General features: G+C 47.0%; 1 protein-coding gene across 3 annotated transcripts in view; it reads left to right on the top strand.

Moving 5' to 3' along the window:
* KLHL23 (kelch like family member 23) overlaps positions 1 to 15913 on the top strand; it is a 176190-nt gene extending 160277 nt beyond the window's left edge. For all 3 annotated transcript variants that reach the window (XM_086956085.1, XM_086956084.1, XM_086956083.1), the window contains exon 4: positions 2825 to 15913. In XM_086956085.1, coding sequence (XP_086812211.1) covers positions 2825 to 3135 — 311 coding nt within the window. In that variant the 3' untranslated portion in view covers positions 3136 to 15913. The remainder of the gene's footprint in view (positions 1 to 2824) is intronic.
* Positions 15914 to 16797: the final 884 nt, after the last annotated feature.

Raw genomic sequence — 16797 nt, forward strand, 5'->3', positions numbered from 1 at the left:
TAAGTTCATTAAAGCCAAGCAATGGACTGCCTTGCTCCCTCCATGTTCTTGAAACATTCAAAAGCATTTAAGAAGGAAAGTGTATCAGGCTCGGCCAGTAAATGAGATAATCCATGGACATTCCAAAAACATATTTTCAGTTGTTTATCATTTTCACTAACTACAGGCAGGGTTCAGTCCTCATCACCAGTAGATGCACTTGTAAGGCTCGCTGGAAGCCATGTCCAATCATTAAATGGCAGTTTATTTTTGGTTAACAATTCACAGCTACCTTTTGATGTATTTGTAACTAACAGGCCTGTGTTTTTAACTGATTTATACAGTGGACCAGTTGTACCTCTTAGTAAAGGGCTTGACATTTAACAATAAACTTTTTTTCAGTTTTTGAAACTGTTACTTCTAGAATAAAGGGATATTTTGAGGGAATGCATTTCTTAATCTCAATACTATTCTTTAATGGTTCTAAATATATTTTTATGATCACTTCTAGGTGATAAAAATAAATTACTTCTTGGCTCACTTTGTAAAAGCGCTCTTCCACAAGACTCAATATTGTCCCTCTGCTTATTTACTTTATACCTTGAACTACTCAGGTAATTCCTGAATACATCGGGCTCCCTTACCATAAGTATGCAGACAATATTCAGTTTTATGTAGGAATCAATAACAACACCTCCAGCAATCACATAAACTTCCTTTTAAAAATACAAAATTTATGACCAGATGGACACCTACTGAACCAGAAAAACACGGAATTCTTGATAATCAGCTCTTTCCTAAAAAATAAAAGAAAAAAAGATTTGAAAAATGGTCTTCCTACCTCAGAGACGCAGGACTTTGTTCAGAGGTTCAACAAGTTGTCTCTAAATTCATACTGACACCATAATAACCTAGATGCCCTCGTAAAATCATTGGGAACGGAGACTGAGCACCATCTATGGCTCATCAGTTCATACCAAAAAGAAAATCTCAACCAAGTACTGGTAGTCACAAGATGGTTTGATAGGCAGCGCCACTGAAAACAGTTCTTCATGCTGCAGCAAAAACTCTGAGAAAAAGCTATGCCAATTTGATCATATCAAACCAAGACTAATTTAAGTAATATAGCTCCCAATCTAAGACTGCTGTACCCTCGGATCTGGTTGCAGTACAGTGGAAACCCTGAAGCGAAACAATTCCTCTCTATATGAAGCAGAGATAAAAACTGATCGCAGGCGGACGGGGACACCTTTATAGCATCAACAGTCTCAAATAGGGAAAGCTTTTCTGCAACAAAAACTCTACACAAACTACTCCTTATTGTTTGAAGTGAAGATCTGGAACAACATCCATCTAAATATCAGATATGATGCACCTTTCACACCTCTCAAATACCACCTGAAAATGCACCCACAGCCTGAGCTTATCTTTGCTCTCTCTTGGCATCAAAACCAGCAGCTACCTAACTATATACCCCTCTCAGCTGCCACAAACCTATCTGTCTAGATTCAAATCTTTATCTATTGGCTGATGCACCTACACTTATCCTTGCTTGGGCCAATGTTAATTTTAAAATGTACCATGCCTGTATATTATATGTGAATTACTCTAATACGTTATGTAATGTGTAGTTGATTAGTGTGTGACTCACCTGGGAGGGTATCCTGGTGCTGAAATAGCCTCTTGAATAAAATGTTTGAGCTACAGAGGACAGATGTATGACGGAACCACACATGCATGCCTTTACTTCGCAGTCAATACTCGGACTGCGACGTTACCACAAGTTCCATTCCCACGTAAGTCGTTACAATGACTTGCCTATGGGGGACTATGGAATAATATAAATTACTATTCCAACTCCAGTCAGTGTATCAGTAGAGAAGGTGTTGGACTTAAAATCCAACACCAGTCTAACAATGCACTCCCTAAATCAAGTCATTGTAACGACGTGCGTGGTAAAGGAACTTGTTGTGGTAGTGACTGCGGAATAAAGGCAGGTGGTGGTTGTGCCTGCGGGGTAAAGGATGTTTTCCCTAGGGAACAGCTGTGAGAAAGCTAGTCTGCAGTGTAAAATGGAGATTGTGTTTCTTTTGTTTGTACTTCCTGTGCGAAAGAATGCTGAGATTCACTTTGTGCGCTGCTGAAAGGCTGAGAACGGCATTTCCTGACAATAGAGTAACACAATCTTCAATAGCTTGTGTAGTCTGTGCAAGAATGTGCAAAGAAACAATACAACTAAGCGTTTAAACTATGGCCCGGTTCATGTATAGGTAAGGCCTCCATTTAATGCACTAGGGAGCGAGTCAACTAAAGTTTTTTTTAAACAGTGCGTATAATAAGTATGTATGCCTGTATCTAAAGGTCAAAGTTAATTCAGCTGAGATTTCATCAGTTAATTCATTTTTACTGATGACCATATTCTGATTAGGAAAAAGTGCACATTTCATTAACAATGTATTACTAACAAAATTGTCATTTTATATGTTTAACAAAATGTACATTTTTCAGGAGTAAGGATTATGCCACCAAGCCAAATTAGTTGATTAATTAAGAACTTAACCTAAATGTTTTTTAGTTCTTTAACCTCAAAATGTGGCATGAATACAGTTGGGTTGAATACTGCTACTCAATGGCTGCAAAAAGGGAATAACCTTCTCCTTCTGCCATGCGAATCTGTGATGATTTCAATGATCACACAAGGTTAAAGGGTATTTTATTTATTTTATGCGTTTTTATGTAGCGCAGACTTTACCCGTACTTCTGGCTTTTCATAAAGCAGCATGAGATTTTGTCGGTTTTTATAACCATGCCCAAGTTTTTAACAGTTTTCTCCTTTTTCCCTCAGAATACGGCTTGTGTTCTATTCCTCTGCAAAGCAAGCTGTATCTTGTCGGTGGTCAGACTACGACAACGGGCTGCTATGACCCCGAGAAGAACGAATGGAGCGAGATGGCACCAACCATCGAAAGGAGGATGGAATGTGGGGCTGTTGTTATGAATGGCTTTATCTACGTGACTGGAGGGTACTCTTACTCCAAAGGAACCTACCTGCAAAGTATTGAGAAGTACAACCCCGAACACGGTACTTGGGAGATTGTGGGCAACCTTCCCAGCGCCATGCGTTCCCATGGCTGTGTTTGTGTGTATAGTGTATGAGGGGACGCTTCCGGTCAAATCCGATTCACGCAGCGACCGTTTGCTGAAGAGACAGGCAATCTGATTAATGTGCCATTGAGAAGCTTATAGAGCTTTACAAACAATACAAGGCAATGTATGTAGAGGGATTAAATTCCATCTCAGGTTTGTCTTTGCATACTATTTTTTGTCTTTCCCGCCCAAATATATCTCTGTGAGTGCAGTTTAGGAATACTTAAGTCGAAATGTCCTTAACGATATTTTGAAGGTGTAAGGCACACACACAGCATGATGTGCCTTGAAGGCAAGCAGCCCAGACGTAAACGAGTTAGACGGACACAGGGCTCTGCGGTAACTGGACATCATACTGCACTACGGGATACTGCTTGCTCAAGAAACCTGGAATACCCCGCTTGCCCACATCCTTCTACTCTTCAGCAAAGATCTCTCTAATGTCATTCAAGGGCAAATCATCCACAACTGAGGCCCTGTAACATGAATAAAACCCATCATGCACCAGGCTCTTAGGTTCAAATCCAAGCACATGCCGAATATGTGCTAGCATATCAGAAAAACATTTTCCCTACACCTATTAGCCCTTAAGGGAATTGTCCAGCTCATCATCACCATCCCCTTTTTGCTTTTTAGCTTGAGGCTGAGTCAAGGCAGACTGCACCGCATTTTTAATTAAATCCTACTAATCAGCCCTGGAAATTTGTAGCAAATCAGTCAGGTAATCTTGCTCTTTCTAATACCCTCTTCCTCTTCTATAAACTCCTCTGCCACTTGATCATAATGCTCCCCAGCAAGCTGAAACCAGATGGTCATGCCAGTAGTAGAATTGAGGAGAGAGCGAATGCAACTGCTGCAACTAGGAACACAGGGAAGTAATTAGATTAAGAACCTTGCGCCAAGATCTGATGGGTGGGAACCCCCCCCCCCCCTTCTAAAGAGCATGTTGGGAAAACGTTCAGATGCTGGTATACCCCACACTCCCTCCGCACCTTGCTTGATAGATTGTTCAAGGCCACTACCTGAAGTGGTTTAAAGGAAGCAGACTGAAGGGTTGTGACTACTAATGGTAATTGTTAAGAAACAATATGAGAGTCCTGCTCTTCTCTAATTGCAGCTACAAAGTAGGTGGAACACCAAATTGTCAATGTGACGGACCCCCTCTTTACCTCCCAGAGGTACTTAAGGGTTCCATTTCTGCCCTTGGCAACAAAGAAGGAAAATTAGGCGTCCTACCTAAAACCCATCCCAGATAAATTCTGAGATCTAAGTAGCAACACGAGGAAAATAACCCCCAATTTTGGAACTAAACCTCTGGGAAAGCCAGGCTTTGAGATTGGTTATTACAAAGTCCCACTTTCCATGATCAGCTCTTACTCTACTGGCCTTCTATTTTAAACCTCTTGGAAAAGGCACTGAGTCACCTGGATATTCCAAGTTGACACCGTGAGGGAGTTTCAGTCCTACACCTTGTTCTAAATCCCTTACTTTCCCTTCCTTATCCTTTTGTTTGCCTGCGCGGATAACGATAAGCTGTCCCCGTGCCAATGCTTTATATGCTTCCCATAGAGTTACGCCAGATGCGACAGACCCCACTTCAATTGTCCCTTTCAGCTATGTCCTAATATTCCAGTCCCACAAGAGCCAGGGATCTAGCCTCCAGTGCACCCTCAACCATGGGGGTCTTTATGTGTAATATGATCATAAGTTCGGAGTGATCTTAGATGCCCTGGGGCAGAAAACTAGTGTTCACTAATCTAACACCCTGCATGACCGGGGTAAAGAAATAGTCTAGCTGAGAGAGGGAATGTCTTTTGGTGGCGGTATATGAGTACTCTCGTACACTGGGGTGGAAGTCCCTCCATAGGTCCAGAAGGTGAGGAACTGTTGCAGGTATTTGTCATCTAATCCTTGGGGGCTGGTCGGTGCAAATCTATCCAGATCCTGTTGCAGTGTCAGGTTTAATTCACCCTCTAATATCAGAAGGTCCACTGCTAACCATTTCCCCATGCTTTCTAATATGATCGACTGCAGGCGTGGTGGGAAGTACTTTGACACGACTAACAGTTTTTCTGCATTCCCTTCTCCCTTTACTGCTACTTAACAGCCCTGTTTGATTGTCCAGACTCCCTCCACCGCATATGGGAGCAATCTGCCCATTAGAATGGCTACTCCTCGTGAATAAGAGGTGAACCTCAATTGAGCCAGGACTTTGTATGGTCCCCTGCCTATAAACCCACAGTGGTTGTCCACGAGGTGGGTCTTCTGTAGGAGTACCAGGTCTGGGTCTTGTCTATTGAGATATCTAGCCACCATACCTCTCTTCACTTTATGGCTAACTCATTGACATTCTGTGTAAGGATCTTCAGATTCAGGCTCTATGGTGCCTCCATTTTGGTGCTTTTGTGTGCCCTGTAATACCCCTCTAATCCCATACTGGGCCCGTATAACCATAGTACCCATAGTCCAAGTCAAAGGAAGACCGTCACTCACACCCTGGTCATCCGCAGACTCGACTACGGCAATGCACTCTATGCCGGAATAAACAAAAACCTCACCCGCAAGCTACAGAACATCCAGAACGCCGCCGCAAGACTGGTCCTCAACCTACCAACACATTGCCACATTTCCAGCACCTGCGCACACTCCACTGGCTCCCCATCGAGGCAAGAGTCACCTTCAAGATGCCTACCCATGCACACAAGGCCCTCCAAGACACCGGACCAGAATACTTGAACAGCCGACTCAATTTCCATGTACTCCAAAGGACTCTACGATGAGCCCAGCTCTCCTACGCCGTGGTCCCAAGCACCAGAGAAACCAGATCAGGAGGCCGCTCCTTCTCCTTCCTCGCAGCCAAGGCCTGGAACGCCCTTCCACTCCACCTCAGACAGGCAAGATCACTTCCCATCTTCGTAAGAGACCTCAAGACCTGACTCTTTGACGGACCCCCTCCTTGATGGACGAGAACCTGAACCCCACCCACCCCACCCCCAGCGCCTTGAGACCCTTACGGGTGAGTAGTCACGCTTATCAAACTCCTGATTGATTAATTGTCTTGAAGATCCTAACAACCGCCCGCCACTTTCTCCTAACTGCCTCATGCTGCAGCTTAGAACTCCCTGCCACCCCAATTCACAAGATGCTTGCCACCCTTCCTCATAGAACATATTAACTTAGAAAACCAAGATATAAGAGGAAAGAACAGTTCAATTTCAGCCCCTTATGACCTCACTGAGTCCAAAGGGGGGCAACTAGAAATGAAAGGAATAGAAAAATGTTGGGAGAAGAGGACACTCTTAGTTTGTGCTCTGTTATTCCACCCACCACTTCCAGGGCAACCAAGCTAATCGGGAGAGTATCGGCGTATAGGTATCAAGTCCTCCGTGACCACCAGTTCCTCGTCCTCTTGCACTTTGTGTTCCACTTGGTCATCTGTTGGACTCAGTTTTTCTGGGGGCTTTTGCCCCAATGGTTGTCACAGGAGGATCCCTCTGCTTTTTTTTATTGTCGAACAGCCACAGACTTCCAGCCATCTTGGGCTGCAAAGAACCAGGACTTGCCTTTAGAAAGGATCTTTAGCTTTGCGGGGAAGAGCATCATATATAGGATATTCCGTTTTCTCAGTTCTTCTTTTGTCCTTTCAAAGGATCTTTGCTTCACCTGGATTTCTTGAATGTAGTCTGGGAACACCATGACTGTGTTGTTTTCATATTGAAGGGGAGCATTTATGTGTGCCACTCTGAGGATGACATCTCAATCTCTATATTTGGGGATCCAGGCGATAAATGGCGAGGCTCTGGCTCCCGGCCTAAGTGAGGCTCCAGGTATCCTGTGTGCTATTTGTACCATAAAATGTGAAGAAAGGGCAGTGGGGCGAATTACCTTTCGTACAAAGTCTTCTAGACTGCTCTCAAGGTCTTAGCCTTCACAGCGTTCTGGAAAGGCCCGCCACCTGGATAGTATTGTGCCAGGACCGTCCATTTGCATCCTTCACCCTGGTATGTAGTCTTTGCATGGTCTATCACAGTTGCTGGACTTTCCGCTGCAGAATAGTGATAAAGTTCAAGTGTTCAGTGACCATTCACTCCACCACACTGACCCTGGAAGAAAGGTTCTTAGAATTGGATCTTATAAGGGTGATATCAATTGCTACCTTGGCTATTTTGTGCTCTAGTGCAGTTTTGGTGTCTTTAATGGCTCGAAGCAGATTTTTAAGTAAGGGTTCAAGATCCTCACACTTCCCTTGCCCTTTTTGGGAATCAGCAGCGCTACCTTCTTTTTCGCTCCTAAAGACGTATTTGTCGAGCTTGGCTTGTGCCAGTTTATGCCCTTTCTCTCAGACCATAGAGTTGCCTTGAAGGGATTAGGCAGTTCTCACCAGAATGCAGCCACTCTGGCCAAGTAGCCCACATCACCTCTCACTGTTGATCGCAAGTCAGCTAGCATCTCGGATGTCCAATCTCTGGGTCCCTCTCTGGCCCCAATACTCTCCCCTCCCCTGGTGCACACAAGGAGGAGGTCACAGCTTGGTTGGGTGGAGGACCACTAACTCTCTCACCTCTGGGGCCAGTCTCCTCCCCACTAGATGGGCACTATGCTGTGGCCTCTTCTCCATCAACCCTCTGATACTGGTCCTGATTCGTTCAGGCACTCTGGGATCCAACATGGCGCAGAGTGGTGTGCTGCCTCTGCTGGATCCACTGTACAGGCTCTGTGCTGTTTGTTTTCCCCAGGCCCTACAGGCTCCTTACTGCTGCCCAGCGAGGGCCTCTGATTTGTCCTGGGTGCCCTTGCATATCCAGGTGGAGCCGGCATTCGCCCCCACGGGCAGGCTACCCCTCCGCTTTAGCAAACACAGACCACATGTCTCTGGCACTGATGGGTGGGTGGAGGGGACAGTCTTTGCCACGGTTCGATGGGATCCCACCTGCAAGTAATAGGCCCCCACAGTCGCTGGTGTCGCAGAGATGCCCCCAGCATTCTAGTTGTGGCCAGGCGCGGACATTACTCTGTCTCTCTGCTGCTATCTTTCTTGATATCCCACATGTCACCAACTCAGATTCCCAGGGCCAGAGCCTCTATGGCATCTTGGCGTGCGCCGTATGAGTTGGTCCGGCAAAGTACCACTGAGTGAGGTGCCAGGAACTTGGTTGTAATCAGATGCGTGCCTGGTTTTCCCTGCCGCAGGAGCAGTCCCCTAAGGCACCACCTTGCCTCAGCATCACGCCACATCCCTCCAAGGATTCATACTCTTTGAGATCAAGGGTTGGGTTTTTTTTTTTAATATTTATTTTTATTAAGTATAACAAGCAAGGCAAAAAACAATATACAGAGCGCTTTGTTCACATGAGGCCAGATAAACAGTACATAAAATAATAAGTAATCATTATAAGGAAGGGAGGAGTACAGGGGCAAAGCAGTAAGCAGACAATAATGCAAACATTGAATGTGGAGTCAGGGGGAAAGTGGGATATCGATGTTATCTACTGCAGGCACCAATCCATGTTTTCCTTCCATACCTCAACCGTAGGCGGCCTTTGGGACCCCCACAGTTGTGCGATATCACGCTTAGCGATCATGGCCCCCAGGGTCGCCCACTGGGTCTGGGCCACGTTGTAATCCATAGGTTCCCAGACATTTAACAAGCAGCGCCTGGCCTCCGGTAAGAGAGCAACACCGTAACTTCTTTTATTACATCATACACCCCGTTCCAATAAGCCGCCACTTCAGGACATTCCCAAATAATATGAAGAAATGTCCCCACCAGTCCACATCCCCGCTTACACAAACCCTCCTCGGAGAAGCCCATTCGAACCAGACGGGGGCCCGTGACGTACACCCTATGAAGAATCTTAAGCTGGACCAGCCGAAGTCTCGCTGGAATCGCGACCTCCTTGGGAGAGGAGATCGCCGACTGCCAATCCTCGTCATCCAATTCGAGGCCGTTACGGACCCAGAGGTCACGCAAGGGCAACAGGAGATCCGACCTATCGTTGATCAGCTTTTTATAGACAAGGGAAATAGTACTGTCCGGAACGTGACCATCTAGCAATCTATCTTCAAGCGGGGACGACTCAGGGACCGCCTCCCCCATCGAAAGGACTGACATCAATGCATGGCGGATCTGGACATAGCGGAAATACTCTGAGTTCCCCAATTCAAACTCCGTCTTTAAAGTATCAAACGATTTCACTTGTGCCTTGACCCAGAGGTCTCCCACCTTGCTAATGCCAATGAGGTCCCACTTATCGAACCCTTTCGTCTTCCACAGTGTACCAAGTCTATCAGAGTCGAAAAGTGGGGTCGCTAAAGCCAAGCAGTCCTTCCATCCCATCGAAGTAGTTGTGTCTTGCCATATACGAACTGCCGTCTTAGTAGGCCCCGACAATGACTTGACCACTGATTTCGAGTACAGTGCCCTATAGTAATTACCCCCAGGCAGCAGCCATCTATCCGCATACATACCATGATTAATGGCCCCCAACTGAGACGCCCAGTAATATCGCTTGATGTCCGGGAGGACAATACCCCCATCGTACCATGGAAGCGTTAGTTTGGCCAGCGCAATGCGAGGTCTACCATCCCATATCAGTTTCCTCTGGAGACCCTCAACTTTACGAAAATAACTGGCGGGGACTATATCAAGAGTATTTTGGAGGGCATAAAGGACACGAGGCAGAGACATCATCTTAAAGAGGGCCGCGCGTCCCAACCGCGAGAGTGGAAGTCTACGCCAACCCGCGACGTCCTGCCGCAATCTAATTAAAGGTGGGATAAGATTCTGCTCATACCGAGCCACAGGGTCTATAGAGACCTAGATACCAAGATATTTAAATCCCTTCTGCGTCACCTGTATGGGGCAGTTACGCGGAAGGAGGGGGACGTCACCAGAAAGAACGTACAAATAGGATTTTGCCCAATTGATAATTAAACCCGAGTTTCTACCAAAGGAGGCCAGGACATCACAGAAAACCATAAACGACTTACTGGGCGAGGTCAGATATAGCAGAATGTTGTCTGCATAGAGCGAAATGCGGTCTTCATAATCGGAGGACTACCGAATACCCCTCATCGAGGGCTCCCAGCGGATCCAGGCGGCAAGGGGCTCAAGGGCCAGGGCGAACAGGAGCGGTGACAGGGGACACCCCTGACGGGTACCACGCCCAAGACCAAACGGAACCGAGACTCGACCGTTTACTACAATTTGCACAAGGGGGTCTTCGTAAAGAAGTCGGACCCAACCGATAAAACCGGGACCAAAACCAAATTTAGCTAACACAGCCCACAGACAAGGCCACTCAATAGTATCAAAAGCCATCGTGGCATCCAAGGACACCAAAATGGCCGGCTCGCGCAGCGTTGCAGCCCTCGCGAGAACTCCGTGTAGATGCCTGAGATTCAACGCAGCGTTACGATGGGGAATAAAACCGGACTGATCCGGATGGATCAGTTCGCTAATAACAGTAATCAATCGATTGGCCAGTACCTTTGCGAGAATCTTGGACTCGGCGTTCAAAAGAGATATAGGTCGGTACGACCCACACTTGTCCCTCGGTTTCCCCTCCTTATGTATAACAACAATCGTCGCAAGTCGCTGATCCCGGGGGAGAGAACCACGTTCACAAGACTGCAAAAACATATCTCTCAAATAGGGAGCTATCCTGTCGGGCCGCAACTTGTATAGCTCTATCGGCAGCCCGTTAGGACCCATGGCCTTACCAGACCGCAAGGAGCGGATCGCAAGGGCTACCTCATCAGCGGTTATTGCGCTGTCCATTTGCTCTCTATCTGCATCTGAAAGACTCGGCAAAGCAATGTCACTTAGCAACAAATGAGAGTCCTCCTCCGGCCTATCCGACACGGGGGAGTACACCGTCCGAAAATGATCAGCAAAGCACTCAACAATCTCTACCGGGTCCTAGACCCGCATACCTCTCACCATCTCAATCTCAGGCACAACACGACTAGCTCTTGTCCCTCTTGTCCAACCATGCTATCAATTTACCTGCTTTATCTCCCACGTCATATAGACGACCCTGTTGCTCTCGACTCATGGCCTTAGCTGCATCCATAACCAACGACCTGTAGTCCAACTGTTTTAATCGCAATGTGTGTGTCTTCGCGCGGGTAACCTCCTGTTCCAGGTCTAACTCCAGGTCTGCTATTTCAGTCTCAACCTTCACTACCGCCTCATCTCTCTGTTTCTTAACGCCCGCAATCAGAGACAGGGCTTGGCCCCTAAAAACTGTTTTAAAGGCCTCCCAAAGCGGCACTGCGGACGAAACAGAGCCCTCATTCTTTGAAAAATATAGATCAAGTGACTTTATCAAATCATGACGAGTTTTAGGATTGCGGATATACCAAGGGTTGATCGGGGCCCCTCGGTCCCCGAAGACAATTCAATTCGAAACCACAAAGGAGAGTGATCAGAAATTCCCCGAGCCATATGTTTAACCTCAGCGACAAAAGGTGCCTGTGCAGCAGGCACCAAGACGTAATCAATCCTCGAGAGGCTACCATGGGCACCAGAGTGGAATGCGTATTGCCACTGAGAGGGGTGCAACAGTCTCCAGCTCTCTACAAGGCCTAAAGTATCAATGAAATCATGAAGCCAGTTCTGCACACCCTTGAGGTCCCTAGGTGGGTGTCTATCAGAGATACCAGATACAACCGCGTTAAAATCACCACCCAGTAGTAATGATCCCTCGGGGAGAGCAAGGAGAACCCGCCCCAAGTCTGCAAAGGTAGTGGACTGTAGGCCGGGAGGGACATATACGGAGACCAGGGAAAGGGTCCTACCCTCCCAACGACCAGTAAGAACGACATAGCGCCCTCTATCATCGAGGACCATTGCATCAACTTCCAACGGGAGAGAGCCCTTAATAAGAATACCCACCCCTCGGGAGCCTGAGGAGAACCCTGCATGGGCGACTAAACGATACCCCTTCCTATTCATAGCATAGCATGCATTTGCTATCAGTGAGTCTCCTGAAGTAGGACCACATCTGGGGAGTGACGTTTTAATAGCTGCAGCACTACCCCACGCTTCATCCTATCCCCAACCCATTCACATTCCAGCTCATAAGCCTCAACCCCCTACCCCCCATCCCATACAAGTATGAAAATCCAACCCCAAGAAGAATCTAGCGCTTCAATCAGAAAGTCTTGCAATACTTTGCCTTGCAGAAAACGAAACTGGAAAACCAACAAAACCCCCCTCACCCCCCACCAACAGCCCGTTACAAACCCCCCCACACCCCTGCATAAGACTGGAAAGCTACCCCAACTTGCAGTGTGCTTGTCGCCCCCACATCTAAACTAAGCTACAGAAAGTCAAGCAGAGGAGGAAATCGACCCCCCGATAGCCCCGCAACCCACCGAAATGCCTCACAGAGTCATATTACACAGTTAATGCACCACAGTTCAAAACCTCCGGAAGACCCCAGGAACCAGTCAATGATAGGGCTTATTTCTGGTCCATCGATCCGCCCACTGCACCACCGCTCTCCCCGTCCTGCGGATGATGGGTCGGTAGAGTATCCAGCCAGTCGGCCACCACGTCCGGTCTGTCGAAAAAATAAGTCCGCTCTTCATGTTCAATGCGCAACTTGACCGGAAAAAGCTTGGCGTACTTGAGGCCCATCTCACGGAGTCTCCTTTTTACCCCAAGAAAACCAAGTCTCTGTTTCTGAACAGCTTGGATAAAGTCTGGATAAAAACTGATGGTAGTGTTCTCAAACTTTATGGGACCGCCCGCCCGCGAAGCCTGTAGGATAGCGTCTCTATCACTGAAGTTCAAAATCCGTGCTATCATAGGCTGCGGTGGGGCACCCGTCTTGGGTTTTCCACCCAGAACCCTGTGAGCTCATTCCACGGTGAAAAAATTACTCAGTCCCTTGGGTGCAAGGTGATTCATGATCAGGTTCTCCACGAAGAGATCAGCTGCCGGATCCCTCGCCTTCTCCGGGACCCTGATGATACAGACGTTGTTCTGCCTAGACCTTCCTTCAAAATCCTCCAGACAACGCGCAAGGAGGTCATTGGAGGCCCTCAAATTGCGAACCTCCGTCTGTATCTCAACGACGTCGTCCGTCAGACCAGAAGTCTTAATGTCCAACGATTTAACCTTTTCGTTGGTTTTCATTAGGTCCGTGCGGATCGGATTCACATCAATCGCCACTGTGTCAAGTTTGTGGGCAAGAGTCTCCATTTGATTCCCGAGGGACGATCTGATCCCATCGATGGTGGCCATGACGTCTTGCAGGGTAGGCTCCGCCGCTGAGGTCAGTGGATCTCTCGTTCCCTCCAGCGACCTACCCGGTCCACTGGGCCACACCTTAGCCTGGGCATAGCGGTCCATGATGTTGGTTTGGGTATAGCCACCCCGCCGAGTGGTCTTAGACCTCTGTTTGTCCCCCTCCGGCTTCCAGCCATTGTGGAAGGCAGTAAGTATGATTCCAAACTGGAGTGGGGGGATAAAAGAGCAATCAAGAGGCTGAGTGGTAGGCTATGCCCGGCAGCAATCGACGTCGGTCAACCTGAGACAGTCAGACAGAGTAGAAAGATGGAGGTCTCAAAGGTCCCTTGAGCGGAAGTGCAGAGTCAGCCAGAAAACACAGCTCAAGCGTCTCTCCGAGGCAGGTCCATCCGTGAAATACACACACTCGAGTGCCAAACCAGACCGTCACCTTCAGCGAGAGGGAGGCACTCACAGTATCGGGTCTCTCCAGTAGGCGAAAGTGAAAGTGGGCCGGACCGGTCGTCTCTGCCACCTCAGGCCGATGTTGTTCAACTACATCTCGGGCACCATGCCAACTCCACAGCCGGGCATCACGGAGGCGCAGGCCGCAATCTTCCAATTGTCACAACTCCAGTTCCCGGGGTCCGATCTGGATTCTGGTTGAAGTTTTTGCCTCCCCAGTGGTTCGTCTTCACGAAGACATATAAAAAAGTCAGGATAGTCTGCAGGATATATGCGGGAGGTTACGAGGGTCTCGGGAGCCCTGTGCTCACGCGGCCATCTTGGTTGCGCGCGAAGCTCCTCCTTCAAAGGTTGGGTAGTTAATACACTCAAGTCTTACCAGTCAAGAACAAAAGGGAGTATGGTGATTTCCAGCACTGGGACAGCAGCCAATGCCAAAAAGCCCCTGTGCTCTGGCAAATCGCTGTTTGGTTGATGGGACACCATGGCACTGGAGTAGGGGGGTAAGGTGGGCTCAACCTGATCACACAAGTGAAACAAGGCTTATTGTGACCCAATACTTCAAAGCAGGAATTAAGTAAGATCTGTCCCCTGGGACTAGGCATTTCAATGAGGTAGGAAGTATATTTGAAGAGGTGTGCTGATCAGTATTTCTCAGCATACCCACTCCATGCACGTTTCCCTCCTCAAAAGGAGCTTCTTGACAGTACAACCTAGGTAATTCCAAATCTATTTGAGATGAGAAAAATGACCTCAACATGGTGATTTGCCGCAATATATGATTTCCATCTTCAGCTTACTTTCAGAATCATTCCTGAGTCTAATGAGATTACCAATAGATCATCCATATTTGTGTTCTGATGGCAACTGCGGAAGCTGCGAGGAAGCACAGAAACTTGAAAACTATAAGTCTCATTTCTAACAGGTCTCTGCAGTCCTCATCTTTAAGCCTTGTTTATACAAGACTTTGTACATTCCGGAGGAGAGAATCCAACATTTACATGGCATAAATAGACTGAATGCAAAATTGTTGTAGAGAAGCACCTGAACACAATAGCCATTCTTTTATACACCTGCTCAGGACAGGTTACATCTGAGATGATCTTGCAAAAACAGACTTGAAATATATTAATCGCCCTTCATTACTAAATAAAACTTATCATCAAAGTTACCAGCTCATAGCAGTGAATCTGGCAAACACTGATTTATCCAACTCTTTTTCAAGATGTTGCATACATATGAGCATTTAAAGCCTAGTTATGGAATGTTATTAATTGCACCACTTTTGAGTGCTTATTGTAGAAAGATAATGGGTCTGATCAGCTAAGGAGCTCAAACCCAGGGAGGCTTAGGTTACTCTTCCTTTCTGCAAGTCATCGAGAATAAGTTGCTATGGCAGAACTCCATCTACTGTGGGGTATGGCCACTTGGTTATGCATGATAAAACAATAGAATATCACACTGTAGCCATTGTGGCAGTGTAACCTCTGCAACGTGAGTAGCAGATGGAAATTCTAAAGCATTTAAATCATGAGCGAATCTCCTGCTTGTGCAATAATCCATCTGTGCCGTCCAGAAAGAAACATTAGGTTATAACTTTACATGGCTTTAATTACTTCTTTATCTGAAGGTGCCCTGCCTCCCTTATTCCGCTGTCTCATATTAGAACATTGGAATACTGTGAGCTCCATTGAAGGCAATAGAGTGGCAGAAAGTCATTAATGGCTGGTATTACTTTTGCTTCAAAATTCCAATGTTTTTCTTTGTATTCATCCCAGTTTAATTGAGAGCAGCCTGCCCTCAGTTGATAGAGCATTATAGCCCCTTCTGCTTCGGGCTGTACCATTTATTAAAGGCCCTCTCCTGCAGGTCAGGTTATAGCTACAGCAGCATGTCTTTAACAACCAACATCCAGATTCATAGAAAAACCTCATAAATCTCAGATGCATAGACTTATGAAAATACAAAGTGCAGATTTACTTTTCATTATTCTCAACAGCATGAGGTGTGTGGCAGGGAATGTTAATTTATTTTTGGAAATTTTCAGGGGTAGTAACCCTATGACAGCCAGTCCTCGAAACTGCAGTGAATCTGTGGGTGGGTGGAACAGTGGCGGCTCCTCGAGGGAGTGCTGTGGGGCGGTGAGGCGGAACGGGGGAGGGGCAGGGTGGGGGGGCAGTATGGCCGAAGGAAGTTAAGTAAATAAATACAACTAATTACATTGCGCGCTCTTCAACGCCAAATAGCGATGCAGCGGCGCATTGTAATTCGCTTTATTTATTTATTTACTTAACTTTGTTCTGCCATATGCCAGAGTTTACTAACCCCCCTACCCCTCCCCCACCCTGCCCCACTGCCCGCAGCACTCCCTCGAGGAGCCACCACTGGGGGGGAGTTGGAGTAAAATTGAAATTTAACACTCACTTAAAAGAAAAAAACAAGAGTAAATAACTTCACACTGAACACACCCCTTCTTCAGTTCCCGTTCAACAAAGTATTTCCAGGCCCATCCTCACACCTCCAGCATCTCTTACAGTTGGCCATCCAAGGTGTCACTTTGAAAATGCTGGAAATGTATAGCAAGGTATTCTAAATGCCCTAAAAACTGCAACTTTGTGCATTTCATGTTGTTTGCATCAATCAATTAGTATTTGTAGAGCACAGCACTGTCACCCCTAGGGGTATCTCTGCGCTGAGGTTGCCATGTCTCTGTGGAAAAGCCATGTCTTGAGTTTTTTCTGAAGTTCGCCAGAGATGGAAGTTCAGTCGATGGTTGATATAAGCTGGTCCTTGATAGTAAAGGGCTTTGTAGGAGAGTGTGAGGGTCTTGAACTGGCATCTCTTCTGAATGGGGAGCAAGTGGAGGTTTCTGAGGTCGGGGTGATGTGGGTCCATTTGGGGAGGTCCAGGATGTGTCTGGCTGCAGCATTCTGTATGGTCTGGAGTCTTCTGAGGAGCTGGATGGA

The sequence above is a fragment of the Lissotriton vulgaris genome, chromosome 2_1 (assembly GCF_964263255.1).
Source record: "Lissotriton vulgaris chromosome 2_1, aLisVul1.2, whole genome shotgun sequence".
Taxonomy (NCBI): Eukaryota; Metazoa; Chordata; class Amphibia; order Caudata; family Salamandridae; genus Lissotriton; species Lissotriton vulgaris.